The sequence below is a fragment of the Sorex fumeus genome, unplaced genomic scaffold, assembly GCF_029834395.1.
Source record: "Sorex fumeus unplaced genomic scaffold, SorFum_2.1 ptg000100l, whole genome shotgun sequence".
Classification (NCBI taxonomy): Eukaryota; Metazoa; Chordata; class Mammalia; order Eulipotyphla; family Soricidae; genus Sorex; species Sorex fumeus.
This window is the reverse complement of record NW_026606157.1, coordinates 10,545,369-10,560,866: the sequence shown is the minus strand read 5'-3', so window position 1 is coordinate 10,560,866 and position 15,498 is coordinate 10,545,369. Positions and strand designations below refer to the sequence as shown.

At 57.8% G+C, this 15,498-nt stretch overlaps 1 protein-coding gene across 1 annotated transcript in view; it reads left to right on the top strand.

The window, feature by feature from the left end:
* ITPR2 (inositol 1,4,5-trisphosphate receptor type 2) overlaps nt 1-15,498 on the top strand; it is a 342,793-nt gene that overhangs the window by 294,993 nt on the left and 32,302 nt on the right. Inside the window, exons 50-54 of the mRNA XM_056134649.1 lie at nt 1,049-1,213; nt 3,400-3,595; nt 4,359-4,448; nt 9,801-9,931; nt 10,509-10,674. Coding sequence (XP_055990624.1) covers nt 1,049-1,213; nt 3,400-3,595; nt 4,359-4,448; nt 9,801-9,931; nt 10,509-10,674 — 748 coding nt within the window. The remainder of the gene's footprint in view (nt 1-1,048; nt 1,214-3,399; nt 3,596-4,358; nt 4,449-9,800; nt 9,932-10,508; nt 10,675-15,498) is intronic.

Below are 15,498 nucleotides of genomic sequence, written 5' to 3'. Positions count from 1 at the left end.
GTGCTGGTGTCTTGGGCCCGCTGGTGTCCTAGTGGCCACTCCTGTGTCTAGCTCTCACCTCCTCCTAGCTGCCCTCACTCACGGACCCTCGTCACAGAAACCCACAGTAGGTCCTGGCGACCAGAGGGCGGCAGAGACGGCAGGTCGGTGGAAGGGGCTGGTGTGATTGCAGTGTCCTACTGCAAGTAGCCCCACGTGGGTGGCATTGTGTGCCCCAAAGAGAAGCCCTCAAGGTCAGCCGAGGAAGCACCAGGGCCCAGGCCTTTCCTGGTAACTTTGTTTTGTTTTGTTTTGTTTGGGGGTCACAGCCAGTGGGAAGCGTGAGCCCTGGAGGCCTCCGGTTTGGGGACCGACCCCAAGTCCCCGCATGCCGGCCATGGGCTGGCCCCTCAGGCCGCTTGGAATCCCCATTTGAAGCTCGGTCCCTTCCCCCCTGACCACTGTAGAGGTGGGGGCCACCAGTGTCCTCGGCATGTGGCTCCAGATGTGGCAGCAGTGCCAAGCTTAAGGCTCAGAGGACAAGGGCCCCTGGGAAATGGAGTTCTCATGGACTGATACGTGTCGTTCCAAGCCTAATAAATGCTCCAAAATGTTGATTATTGTTCAGTATCAGACAGAGCTTAGGGGGGAAAAAAGCATATGTTGCATTTAATCTAAATAAGCTTTTTATGTTTCAAAGTAAGTTAGAAAATGAAATTTTAATGACTTGTCTGTTCAGAGGAACCCTCAAGTAGAGAAAATCCCAAACTGAAATAATCGTTAAGGGACTTGGCTTACACAGTGACCCCGTTTGAGAGGGGTTAAGTTGCCTGACTCCCGAGGTGACCACAGTCTGTCCCCTGCACCAGAACCAAAATAAAAAGCAGACTACGGGAATGAAGGGCCGACCTCTGGGTATTTTCCAGAAAAGACCCCTTGCTGTTCCATTTCCAGGGGGGGAAAAAATGATGATATTTCAGAGTTGCTTTGCGTGTGGAAAATACCACGAAAGCTCAGGATGGGTTCGGATGGGTCTGGAGTATCTGATGAGTCTTTTTTTCTCTCCCAGCTCTGTAATAAAATCGTGTTCCTGGTGAGCTTTGTCGGGAACCGTGGCACCTTCACGCGTGGCTACCGGGCGGTCATCCTGGACGTGGCGTTCCTCTACCACGTGGCCTACGTGCTGGTCTGCATGCTGGGCCTCTTTGTCCACGAGTTCTTCTACAGCTTCCTGGTGAGTGCGCGAGGGGGCATCTGCCAGACACACGGCAGCTTCCTGGGCCGCGTCCCTCCGTCTCAGTTTCTTAAAGCAGGGACTGACAGTTGGGCCGTGTTAGGCTGTTTGTAATATTCCCTAAGAGAGAAGCACAAATGATGATGATTTGGGGTCGTTTTTCCGCTCCTCGGAGAAACTACGGAGGTGGAGGATTCCTTCCCTTCCCCTCTCACTGCAATCACGGACCCCTGCCCCGCCCCACCCCTGTCCCGGGCCACAGCTGCTGGTTCGGCCAAACCAGAACGCCCTTTGGCGTTCAGCGAGTCTCCCAGCCCATAAAGGAGGGGAAGACAGACTTCTTGGAATCATCGTGTTTCCTCGATGAGGCCAAGCACTGTCTGTCTTTCAAATGGAGCATGAAGAAAACTGAGCAAATTGCCGTCCTCAAGAGAGGAACAGCTGTTTGGGCCACAGCCTGTTCGCTTCGGACACGCCCTCGGATGCAGCCCTGCCTGGGAGACCTGGTTCATGACCCGTCTCCTGTGCCACCCAGCGGTCTCCTGTGGCTTATAGAAGTTCTTCCCCGTTAGGAAAGCCTGTGCGTGTCTCCGCGTCGTTCCCTTTCCGTCTTTTCTCTCACAGTGGGCTCTTGCATGACCTCACCCCATGCTCTTGCTCAAACTCAAGGGCAGCAAAAAGCAGTCAGCAAAAAAGCACATCTTATGTTGCGTTAAGAGTCGTTCTTGACTGGTATAGAGGCCCTCGGGTCAATCCTAGCAGCATAACCAAAAAAAAAAAAGAAACCCAAAAAAACTTTTTATAAAAAAAATCGGAGAGCCCGGCAAGCTACTGAGAGTATTCAATATGCCAAACACAGTAACAACAAAGTCTCCAATGGAGACGTTACTGGGCCCGCTCGAGCAAATCGATGATCAACGGGAGGGCCTTTTATAAAAAAAAAAATCATAGATTCCAGATGGAGAAAAAAATGCATCATTTTGTTCATTTTTTAAAAAATTTCTATTAGTGAGACACCATGAGGTACAGTTGTGCTTGGGTTTCAATTAAACAACGAACAAGTACCCATCCCTCCACCAGTGCCCATTTCTACCACCACGGATCCCAGTGTCCCTCCCACCCCCCATTCCCCCATCCCACCCTGCCTCTGTGGCAGGGCATTCCCTTTTGTTCTCTCCCTCCTTTTGAGTGCTGCGGTTTGCAAAAGAGGCATTGGGTGGCAAACATGTTCGGTCTAGAGTCTACTTTCAGCACGCTTCTCCCATCCTGGGAGGATCCTCCCAACACCCTTTATTTGGTGCTCCCTTCTCTATCTGAGCTCCCTTTTCCCCTAGCATGTGTGGCTGGCCTCCAAGTCATGGAGCAAAATTCCTGGTACTAATCTCAGTCATTCTTGGGTGTTAGTCTCCTATTTTGTTCCTTTATGTTCCCCAGATGAGTGCAATCTTTCTATGTCTCTCCCTTTCTTTCTGAGTCATTTCGCTGAACATGATTCATTTTGTTCATTTTTAAGGTAGAACATAAGTTTTCATTCTTCTTGTTTTTTTTTCCACAGAGAAACTAAAATTCGAATTTATCTTTATAGTGACCTCCTTATTACCAATGTTTGTACTGGTTTCAATATTCACTGTATCACTGTATCACTGCCATCCCATTGTTCATCAAATTACTCGAGCAGGCACCAGTAACGTCTCTATTTCTCCCAGCCCTGATATTTTAGCAGCCTCTTATTACTCGTCTTTTCCCAACGATGGGAGGCTCTTTCAGGGTCAGGGGAATGAGACCTGTTGTCGTTACTGTCTTTGGCATATCGAATACGCCACGGGGAGCTGGCCAGGCTCTGCCCGAGCGGGATGCTCTCGGTAGCGTGCCGGACTCTCCGAGAGGCATGGTTTCAATATCACTGAAACCAACGTGGCTTCTCTGCATTTCCACATTCTGATGCTCCAGATTTTGTGTTTTTGTGTCCTACCTTTCTTTCCCCGTTTGATTTTCTCCATCCGTGGTTCTGTCATTTGTATTCCTGCCGTCGGTGCTCCTGCGTCTTCGCGTCCTGTCATTCTCTGCCCTGCGTTTCTGCCTCCCGTGGCTCTCAGCTCTGTCTGTGGGGTCTGGGCTCCCGTCCCGGCGCCCCCCACGTCCCGCGTGTCTGTTCCTCACCTCCGCGCCCTGCGTTCTGGCCGCAGCTCTTCGACCTCGTGTACCGCGAGGAGACGCTGCTGAACGTCATCAAGAGTGTGACCCGCAACGGCCGCTCCATCATCCTGACGGCGGTGCTGGCGCTCATCCTGGTCTACCTCTTCTCCATCGTCGGCTTCCTCTTCCTCAAGGACGACTTCACCATGGAGGTGGACCGGCTGAAGAACCGGACCCCCGCTGCGGGTACTCGGGGCGCCCTGGCCGCTCCCGTCACTTCCTCTCTGGCCCCTGGTCGGGTGTTGGTACTCCGGGGCCTCGAGTCGGGCCCCCAGGGCCCCCAGGGCCCCTGTGAGTCCGTGGACAGCCGAGGAGGAGCAGAGAGTTCCCAGGGCCCCCTGGGCGCCCTCTCACTGCCTGGCTCACTGCAGCCCCTGCAGGGGCCGCCTGCCCAACCGGGGGCCTGTAACGGGTGACCGGTCCCGTCTGCCTCCTCCCCTGCCGCTCAGATCCAAAACCTGGGGGCGCTCGCCACGCCCTGGGATACGGCTTCAGCCCGAGCACTCGGGAATGAGCCCGAGGCTCCCTCCCGCCACCCACCTGGGCACGTGCTCGGAGATTGGGCGTGAGAATGGGCTGGAGGCGTGCCCACCCCTTCAGTGCCTCTCTTCCTAGCCGCAGGGCCGTTGGCTGCTCTCATGCCGAGGCGGATTCAGGGGCAGAGTCTGTGACCATGTGCCAGGGAGCACGCACATGCGTCCCCCTGCCCTGCCCCGAGCTGCCCCCGCCTCACCCCACAGGCCAGTTCCCTGGAGGCTGGAGGCCGGGCGCCCAGAGGTGCCCCCCGCCCCCAGGGAGTCCCGCAGGCGTCTTGGCTCCTCCACGAACCCCCTCTCTGTTCAGAAAGTTGCCTCAGAGCTGCCGGCCCTGGATCCCACCGCCCACCTCCCCAGCCCCCACCCGCCTGCCCCGCCGAGGGTGCTGTGCTCTGACCCGCATCTGTCCTCAGGTGGCGGCGACGTCCCAACCATGACGCTGCCTTCCCTGGCGGGCACCTGCCTGAAGGAGAACTGCTCACCCACCATCCCGGCCAGCCCAGGTGGGTCCCAGACACGCGGCCTGCGCACTCAGGGTCCATCTCGGAGCTAGAGGCACCGTCCTTGCATCCCGGGGACAGTCCCCCTGGTCGGGGGCTGCATCTCCCCCGGGATCCTGCCCAGGCCCACCCACAGACTCAGGCCAGCCTCAGCCCGTCAGCTGTCAGCCTGGCCCACCCGGGCTTCCCAAGCCCTGCCCTCCCCCCTTGCATGCGCACACACTCACACACATACACACACTCACGCACACACATACACAAATGTATATACACATGCACACATATACACACACATACACACATATACATGCACTCACAGTCATACACACATTCACACACATACTCACACTCACACATGCACACCTACATACATATATACACACATACATGCACTCACAATCACACACACATGCACACTCACACATTCACACACATAGTCGCACTCACACAAACACACACATGTATATGCACTTAATCACTTAATCACTTAACTTCCCGTTAGTTGTCGATTTCCTCGAGCGGGCGCCAGTAACGTCTCCAACACACACGTATATGCACATGCACACATATACACATACATACACACAAACACACATTCTCACACATATACGTGCACTCATAGTCATACGCACATTCACACACATACTCACTGTCACACATGCACACCGATATACATGTATACACACATTCTTACACACATACATCACTCACAATCACACACACACATGCACACTCACACATTCACACACATAGTCGCACTCACACAAACACACATTCACGCACACACACACATACACACATACATACACACACTCACACATACATACATACATACATATATATACACTCATGCACACACACATACAGACACACACACACACACACTGCCCTTGAGCGACCCGGTCCCCTTCTCACCCTGGGGCTCGCATCGGGCTCACTTGGCACCTTCCGGGTCTGTTCCACCGGGTCAGACCTGCAGAACCGCCCGCCCCGAGGGTCAGCCGCAGCTGACCAGAAAGTCCGGCCGACTGGCTGACCGCTCGGCTCTCAGTTCCTGACCCTGCCACCCTCCGGCTGTGACCGCCTCCTGACCCAAAGTGGGAAATAACCTTATTTTCATTCTTTAAGTACTTTTGGGGACAGGCAGCCAAGTCTGGTTTGACCCTTGGCACCCCACAGGGCCCTCCAAGCACTGTAGGAGCGAGCACTGAGCACAGAGTCAGGACTAAGTCCTGAGCACCGCCTGGTGCAGCCCAAACAGCAGAAACAAAAAGGTGCTTTCTGCTCAGCACAGATACGTTAGCAGCGTGACCCCGGCTAGCCCCCTTCTGCTCCTCTCGTAACGCTGAGCTCACGGTTGAGCCCTGTGGGGTGACTATCGTCCGCCCAGGAGCAGAGCGTCGCTCTGTGGTGAGCTCGGCAAAGCCAGGCGTCTTCCTACCAGTGTCCAGAGTATGGCAGGAGTGTCAGTGAGGGACGTCCGGCTCGCCCGGGACCCCGGAGCCTCGCGTCATGTCTGGGGGGCCCCCTGGGAGGGGCTGTGGCTCTGGCGTGGAGCGTGTCCAGGAGTGGGTGTCTGTGCCCTGCTCTGTCCACTGGTGGCCCAAGCGCCGGAAAGAGGATGCAAAGCCCATGTAGGGCAGCCGCCGTCCCCGTGCAGGGGAGGGGTGAGGACGCATGTGGGTGCTGGTCTCGCCCTCTCGGGACTCACAGACTCATGGGTCCTCCAGGAACAGGGACTGTGCCGATCCCAGTGCTGGGCAGGTCCTGGCAGAGTTGCGCTGAGGTCTGAGGAGGACAGCGGGCGGTGAGGCCCTCCCTGTCAGGTGGCGGGGCTACATGCTGCCCCCCCCCCCCCGCAGGGCACAGCGCTGAGGGGACTCCAGAGCGCGTCTCTGAGACAGCCAGTGTCCTTGTGGGTCTCGGGTCCGAGACCTGTTTCCCACCTTCCGTGGTCGCCTTCTAGTTGCAAGGACAGTCTGAAGTCCCTGGACAGCAAGGGTCCAGACTAGGAGGGTGGCCTGGCGGCAGTGCCTGGTGGCATTTCTGGCTGTCCCTGCTCAAGATGGTCCCCTAGTTAGGAGAGAGTGTGTGTGTGTGTGTGTGTGTGTGTGTGTGTGTGTGTGTGTGTGTGTGGCTGTCCACCCCAGGCTGCTAGTTTGCGTCTGTAACTCGCCGCACATCCAGGAAGGGCTAGGCCAGGCCCCATCCTGCACTCGTGAGCATCAGTCCAGAGCCTCTTCCTTCCTCCTGGCCAGCTGGCCAGGGCAGTGTCCGTCCCTCAGGGATCCTCAGAGCTGGAGGCCAGGGTGGGGCAGAGCAGGGAGGGCAGGGCAGGAGGTGGGCGTGGGCAGGGGTGGGTGGGAAGGGGCCCTCATGGGTCTGTCACACACCAAGACAGCTCTCCTCGGCCAGGGCTGCTCTCAGCAGGGCCCCCGGGTGCCCCTCATGCTCCCCGGCCCTTGGGCAGCAACAGTTTTAGCGATTAGCTGGGTCTGACTATAGGTCCAGGCAGGCTCCTGGTCCTCCTCTTTCCATCCAGTGAGCTCGATCCAGGTGTAGACATGGGGTGTAGACCCTGGAGTATAGGCCCTGCGTGTCAAACCTTGGAAGGTAGATCCTGGAGTGTGGACCCTGGGTGTCAAGCCTTGGAGTGTAGATGATGGGTGTCAAACCTTGGGGTATAAACCCTGCGTGTCAAATCTTGGGGTATAGACCTGGGGTGTAAACTAGGGTGTAGACCTGGGGTGTAGACTGGGGTTTTGGCCCTAGCAGCAGATCCAAATACGTGAGTTGGGTGGAGGGCTACAGTGCCAGTAGATTTCAGAGTAGTTCTGTGTCTCTGAGTAGCAGTGTAGCACCGTCCTCCCATTGTTCATCGATTTACTCGAGTGGGCCCAGAAACGTCTCCATTGTGAGACTTTTGTTACTGTCTGTGGCATATTGAATATGCCACAGGGAGCTTTCCAGACTCTGCCATGCAGGCGGGATACTCTCGGTAGCTTGCCGGTCTCCAAGAGGGGTGGAGGAATCAAGCCCGGGTCGGCCACGTGCAAGGCAAACGCCCTACCCACTGTGCTATCGCTCCAGCCCATGTCCCTGAGTAGGAGGGGTTTTCACTCACAGCCCCAGAGTACGTTGGTGACAGGCTTGGCTTGTGGGTCTGTGGACAGCAGGTCCAACGGACACAGGCCCAGACCTGTACCAAAGTGGACAGCTGGCGTCACAGACAGATGGAGGGATGGCGGGGGCACACACGCGAACCTCCTGGGGAGGACCCTTCCCTCCTGACCCCCTTTCCAGAGCAAAAGCAACAAGCCCAAGGACTTTTCTAGAAGTCACAGGCCTTCGTGAGACAGCTTATAGTTGTATTATTTTCTAGAAAACTCACTCTAGAAAGTGTCTAGAAAGGGGAAGGTACCCCCAGATGTCCAGTGGCTGGTGAGGGGTTCGAGTCTGGTCTCTGGCATTCTGCTCTACTGAGAAGCAGGAGTGAGTGGCGGGAACTAGTTGGCCAGGCTCCCGTGGCCCATTTCCACTGCGTGCCGGGTGTTTTATGTTCCTAGCTAAATTTTTTAAATCGGCATTTCCATAATGAATTGATTATGATAATGAAAGTTTAAGACTAACAAACAAGTGGGTTTCAATTGCACTCGAGAGTTTCAAATATGTCTCAGTGGTGATCTAGTGCTAAGAAACCATACAAGAATGAATAATGCCATTTCTGAAGCAGGAAAAGGGGGCCGTAATGGCACTTAATCATAAATGCTCCCATTCAAGCCCGTCCGTTTTATAAATAGCCTCCACACTTGACACCTCAGATCAGGGCAAAATATCTCAGATGCAAGGGAATACGTTTTTATTCTTTTATTCACGTAGAACATTTTGTTTCTGTTATAAATTAAGGGAAAATATTTTGCTAATGATCAGCTGAGAAGGAGGATAATTTAACATCAAGCATAGCCAGTCTAGAACTTATGGATTATGCCTAAATTCTGACTGTGCAGGCTGAGATGATCCGGCCAGCCACGTGCAAGGCAAGCACCTTGCCCTGCACACACACACACACACACACACACACGTACACACAAGCACACACATACACACATGCACACACACACGCACACACATATGCACACGTACACACAGGCACACACACATACACACACATATACATATATACACGTAGAGGGAAACGTACATATATATACACATACACATACACACAAGCACACATACATACACAAGCACACACATACACACATGTAAGCACACACACATACATACACATATACACATACAGGCATACACACACATATATATACACATATACACACATATACTTACACGTATACACACATAAGCACGCACACACATATATACACGTACACACAAGCACACACACATACATACACATATACATATATACACATACAGGCATACACACACATTACACACACATATATATACACATATACACACACATATACTTACACACACACACACACACACACACATGCGCGCGCGCGGCCCCCGGCTCTCGGGCTCTCCCTTTAAATTGAGGCTAATGCTGCAGTCTCTGTGTTTCTGGCCATCTGTGGCTCCGTCAAACAGATCTTTCTTTCAGTAAATAGAAATCAAACTTTTGAAATCACTAATAAGTAAATTAATGTCCAAGCATATGGCAGATTTTTTCCCCCCTATTCAAACCATTCTAACAAACTGTCTTACACATTTGGTGGCACAGTCTGTTTGATGGGTCATCCCAGTGCCAGCCTGGGCAGTACACGCCATGCCTGGGCTATCGTAGTGCCTGGGCTATCCCAGTGCCAGCCTGGGTAGACACACAGTGCCTGAACTATCCCAGTGCCTGGGCTATCCCAAAGCCAGCCTGGGTGCACACGCAGTGCCTGGGCTATCCCAGTGCCAGCCTATCACAGGCCGCACGCGTGAGCCTCCGGTGGATCCTGCCGGGGTTACAGCCCTCCTAGGTCTGTGCTGGTCTTTGCACAGAGCGTCTTTGGCGAATCTCCAGGAGGACCCGAGAAGGTTTTGCTCCTTTAATATGGGTCCCGGCACCGTCAGGCTCCCCGGGGTCAGGTTTCCTGGATCCTGCCAGCGACTCCTACTCCTGTCCCTGCCAGCGACTCCTACTCCTGTCCCTGCCTGCCTCTGCACCCCCCACCCCCGCACCAAGGGGCTCACTTCACCGGTTCCCTCCACCTTCGGGAGAAACACAGTTTCCGCAACCTGCGCTCCTGACTGCCGGTCAGAGGCAGCCCGGGGCCTTCTGCAGGCCGTGGCGTGGGCGTAGGGCAGGACGGCTGCAGTGTTCCTCCCGCGGTGTCTCTGCAGCTGACGACGAGCCCGAGGACGGCGTGGAGAGGACGTGTGACACCCTGCTCATGTGCATTGTCACCGTGCTGAACCAGGGTCTGCGGAACGGCGGCGGCGTCGGGGACGTGCTCCGGAGGCCTTCCAAAGACGTGAGCTGGCCGCGGGGTCCTGCCGGCCACCATGCTCGGGGGCTCCCGCCACAGGGGGGCCGGTTCTCAGGGCCCAGGGAAGGTGGGGGTGTCCACGGGCTCCAACAGCCCCAGCAAGGCCGCTGGGACCGGTGACTCCACTCTAGGGGGACAGGAACGGCCACGGGACTCGGTGGGGGAGGGAGTTGGGATGTTTCTCCCGCCTGGCGGTCAGGGTCCCGGGCTGCGGTGCGGGCGCTGATGGGGGCCTGGGGGCCGCTGGGGCCCAGAAGCACGCGTGTCCCCTCCTAGTAGGAGGGGCCTCTGTTACTGACCCCGCAAGCGCTGACCTGGTTTCGTGTCTGAACATGACACGAAATGTCCAGGAAGTTTCTGCTTAGCTGCAAAGTCTCCGAGGCCAGGCCGGGAGCTGGACCACTTCCCACTGTCCGGCTGACCCGTGGAGCTGCCTCGGTTCCCCTCCTCAAATGGGCCTGCGTCAGCCCTCTGCCCGGGCTGGGCCGTGCCTGGGGGAGGGCCTGGGTTCCCTGGAGCCCACCCGACGCTCAGGGCGCCCATCTCCGCGTTTCCCTCTCAGGAGCCCCTGTTTGCCGCGCGGGTGGTGTATGACCTGCTCTTCTATTTCATCGTCATCATCATCGTCCTCAACTTGATCTTCGGCGTGATCATCGACACCTTTGCCGACCTCAGGAGCGAGAAGCAGAAGAAGGAAGAGATTCTTAAGACCACCTGCTTCATCTGCGGTGAGCGCCGGGCGGCCGGGTGCGATTCTCACTTGTCACGCGCCGGGAGCAATTCTTCCCCCAGGCCAGCTGGCTGGGGCCAGATTACGTAACCGCGCTGGCCGGGGCTGCTGGACCCTCGAGAGCCCCGGCCACACACTGTCCCGCAGAGCCACGAGGCCCCCGCCAACCCCAGCCCTTCCGTTTGCTGAGGTCACGGCGGCTTTGACAGTGAGTCTGGGGCTGACGAGGGTACCAGGCCCACTGCCACAGGCTGCCTCACCACCCTCCACTCCCCTCAGGAGCCCCCACGCCCCGGGAGCGGGGCAGGGTGGCTCAGCCCTGCAGTGCTCAGCGGCCACCAGGGCTATACCCAGTGGTGCTTGGGGCAACCACCCAGCGCCGGGACCCAACCCAGGGCCTCGTGCACGTATGCCAGTCCTCGGAGCGCCGCCCCAGCCTGACCCAGCCTGACGGTTTGGTTTGTTCCTGTGCTTCCACAAGGGAGCGAGCTCACACCGTCATTCTCTAAGAGGCTCGCTCGCCACAGGAGAGCTTTGCTTGCCGTCTAGAGGTTTGCTCTCCAGGTGAGACCTTTGCTCGCCAGGTGAGACCTGTAGCACTGTCCTCCCGTTGATCATCGATTTGCTCGAGCGGGCCCAGTAACGTCTCCATCATGAGACTTGTTGTTACTGTGTCTGGCATATCGAATACGTCACGGGGAGCTTGCCAGGCCCTGCCGTGCGGGCGAGATACTCTCGGTAGCTTGCCGGGCTCTCCGAGAGGGGCGGAGGAATCGAACCTGGGTCGGCCGGGTCGGCCGCGTGCAAGGCAAACGCCCTACCTGCTGGGCTATCGCTCCTGCCCAGGTGAGAGCTGTGCTTGCCATTTAAGAGCTTTGCCCACTGGATAACGGCTTTGCTCGCCACAGGCCAGGCTTGCTCACCGAGAGGTCTCGAGGGGTTTGCCACCAGTGAGCCGTTTGCTCTCTGGCTCTGGGAGGAAGCCAGGCAGGGCGCTCCTGAGTGGCTTGCGGGAAGGCAGGAAGGGGCTGGTGCTGGGTGGCACTGGCTGGCAGGAAAGTGCACAGGAGAGTGTCCCCTGCCGTGCCGGGGTAAGCCAGAGCAAGCAAGCCCGAGAAGATGTGAGGGTGCGAGGGGCCCGGCATCACGGAGTCGCCCCGAGGGAGAGGCGCCCCTGCCTACAGCTCTCTGGGGCGCACGGGAGAAGCGTGAGCGGTGTCTGTGGCAGGCACGAGCTCCCAGGCCAGACACTGGCAGGGCGGGGGCACGGCGGAGGCTGGGCCAGAGGCCATTAGTGCCACTTACCCGAAGAGACGTGTAATTTGCGCTTCTGATACTGTCAGCAGGAGCAGCGCACTCAGTGTGGGAGGAGTGGAACGACAGCTCTAGCCGGACACGTGCCCTGCACACAGCCGGCTTGGGTTGGGTCGTGGCACCCCGCGTGGGCCCCGTTGCCTCGCCAGGAGTGATGCCTGAGGACAGGAACAGGGTCAGGCCTGAACACACTGGGCGTAGCCCCCAAACAGAGTCATCCGATAAAACAGAAACCCTTTGACGAGTCGGAGGGTGCTCCCGAGCACTGTCAGCTGCCCTGAGTGGTGAAGGCCTGGGGCCTTCAGCCGCCTAGGGTGGCCGGAGGGTCCCATGAACTCCCCGTCCTCCTCCCCAGAGTTTCCAAGCTCGGGATTACACGAACTTGGTGGCAGGGTTGACGGGGGCAGCTGGCGCCTCAGGGTGTCTCAGCAGGTCTCCAGGTAGCGTAGGGTGCAGGGGTGATTCTCGGAGAGCCGGGGGATGGATCTGCTTCGCGGCGCCAGCGGCAGAGGGGAGGATCAGCCACGGGGAACAGGCCCAGGAGAGGCCCCACGCAGCCCCTAGCGGGGAGGGGAGTGGTGGGCCCGGGTGAGGGCGGATGGCGCTGCCCCGTGGGGGTGGGGTCCTGGCGGGTGGGTCCAGTCACTCGCAGCAGGCGGGGTCCTGCTGGGAGCTGCCGTGGCTGCACCCACAGAGGCGGGTGTGCAGGGGCCCCAGGTGAGGGCGAGGAGGAGAGAGGGTGGGAGATGAGCTCCGATTCCCACACTGTGTCCCGTGGGCCCCTCACACCTGCATTGGAGCGGCTAGTTTAGTGCTCCCGAGCCCTTCCCGCTCAGTGCTCCCGAGCCCTTCCCGTTCAGTGCTCCCGAGCCCTTCCCGTTCAGTGCTCCCAAGTCCTTCCTGTTCAGTGCTCCCAAACCCTTCCCGTTCAGTGCTCCCGAGCCCTTCCCGTTCAGTGCTCCGAGCCCTTCCCATTCAGTGCTCCCAAGTCCTTCCTGTTCAGTGCTCCTGAGCCCTTCCCGTTCAGTATTCCAGAACCCTTCCTGTGGGCCGGGAGTGAACAGGGACAAAGGCAGCCGTGGCCCCTGGGTCCCCCGGGGAGTCTGTGCTGAGCAGCCAGCGCGTCTCCCGTTTCTCTCTCTCCGTGGCAGCCCCTCCGCGCTCTGCTTCCCCTGCTCACGCTGTGCCCCCTCCTGGAACCCGGGTCTGTCCCCGCCTGGACCAGGACTCAGTCTCTTGCCCCTTGAGGCCTCTTGGTGATCGCTGTCTGGCGGCCTGTCCAGCCCGGCACATCCCAGGTCCAGCCTCTCTCCCTCCCCGCCCCTGCCCACTCACCACATTCCCTGCCCTGGGCCCCTGACTCGGAGAGTTGCTGGGCGCCCCTCAGTGCCAGCTGGACGCGACGCCCCGTGGAAGTTTCCGTCCCCAGCTCCTCTCCGGCCTCTCCTCGTCGTCGCCCTCTGCCACTCCCGGGCCACATGTGCTGTTTCCCAGGCCCGACGCCTGCTGGCGCGACTCGAGTCAGACGTCCGTAGGAAAGCTGGGGATGGCCTCCGGTAGGCGCCGAGTGCCAGGGCCCAGCGTCACGGGCATCGGTGGGCGCCAGGCCTGCGGGCAGAGAGTGCAGAGGCTTGCACTGCCCACGGCCCAGCTGCAGAGTGAGAGGTGGCTGGTCCGACTCCTGGTGTCTAGGTGGCAACCCTCAAGCTGCCAGTAGCTTTCTCAGGGGCAGATGGAAATAGACACTGAGGCAGGAGGAGACTCGGGTCTGGGACAGCGGCAGAGAAGCAGTGAGACGCCCCCCAAGGGTGCTGGGTCCCCAACTCTCCTCCCCCAGAGCCCCCCATAACCCTCCTTAGCCCTCACCTACCACCATCTCCCAGCCTCAGCGGCCCCCCACATGCAGCCTCTGCTCAGAGCCGCCTGCCGGCGCCCAGTCCCAGCTCGAGTGACTCGGGTGCTGTGGGGATAGCGTGGCAGGAGGGAGCCCTGGAGCCCGGCCTTGCCATCTGCCACCCGTTTGTCTGTGCAGGGACGGGCACGCTCACTCAGGGCGCAGGGGCAGAGAGTGCGGGTCCTGCAGCAGAAGCAGCGTCTCCTCCTGGGCCGGGGTTGCCAGGGAAGGCTGAGAGCAGGCCAGGGTGGATGCGGGGAAGGGATGGGCTTTATTTGGGCCTGCGAGCGGCCGGGTCAAGCGAGACGGGGCGTTGCCCGAGGCTGCTGCACCCCGAGATATTTTCCAGCAGAACGTCCAGCAGCAGGCTGGGCAGCTGGGGCGCGCACTTGGGGGGAGGCTTCGTGCCGGGGCCTTAGTGAAGGGGCTTCCGACCCGGGCCATGCCGGGAGGGCCACGTGGCTTGCTTTTTTTTCTTTTCTTTTCCCCCCTTCTTTCTTTCCTCTTTCTTTTTTTTTTTTTCCTTTTCTTCTCGTCTTTTAACCGAGCTTCGGGAAAGAGTGGCCAGCACTGGAGTTCCGTGTCCTGGTTTCTCCTCCAGCATCTCAACTGCAAAACCAGACCAAGCCCAGCTCCCGTTCCTTGGCCGCCCGCTTCATTTTTCCGTGACCGGTTCCCTTCCATCTCCGCCCAGCCCTGGACGGAACCTTCTCCCCCGACCTTCTGCGTCCTCCCACGGACTGACCCTGCCCCGGCGCCCCAGGGCTGCCCGCACCCCTCCCAGCCCCTGGCCCTCCTCTGACCCCCGTTCCTGGAGAAAACGGCTCCTCACGCCTGCCCTGCCCATGACTTCTGCTCACACAGTGGTTTTTTTTTTGGGGGGGGGGTGGTTGGTTTTTTTTCCATCTCCTAAATTTTTAATAATTTCCTAATATCTCTCTAATTTGCATATAAAAATATTTGAAAATTCTTGCCCTCATTCCGGCACCATGATTTATTAAATTTGGTAATGGTGATACTGCAGGCGTACAGTGCTCCAGCGCCTCCCCCTAGAGATTGCCGGCACTGCCCACCCGTGTGTGGAGTTTCTCACCCGTCACTGTGTATATCTGCCATAGTTTCTTTATCCACTTCGTAACTGTAGGGTCCTTGGGTTGATTCCAGATCTGGAAAACAGTAGGAAAATTTCCCGTCCACCCACCCCGCTCCCTGGGAAACTCACTTCTGCAGCTCTGTTCTCAGGGATGGTTCCCGCGGGCCACGGTCTGTTCTCAGGGACGGTTCCCATCAGTCCCTCTTTCTCCCTTTATAGATGTCCTCCCCTCCCACGTGACATAGATCTTTCCACATGTGTTCCTTTCTCCCTCTGCCCAGCTTCGTTCAACACGATAGTCTCGAATTCCACCCACACCAGAAGAAGACTTAAGTATTTTTATTTTTCTCATCACTGTACCACATTCCACTGTGTATCTATATCTGCCGTAGTTTCTTTGTCCACTTCGTAACTGTTGGGCCCTTGGGTTGATTCCAGATCTGGGAAACAGCATGGGAATTTCTCAGGAAGTTCACATACCTGTTCCACTTCTTGGCACATGCCTCTCAACCCCCCGAACA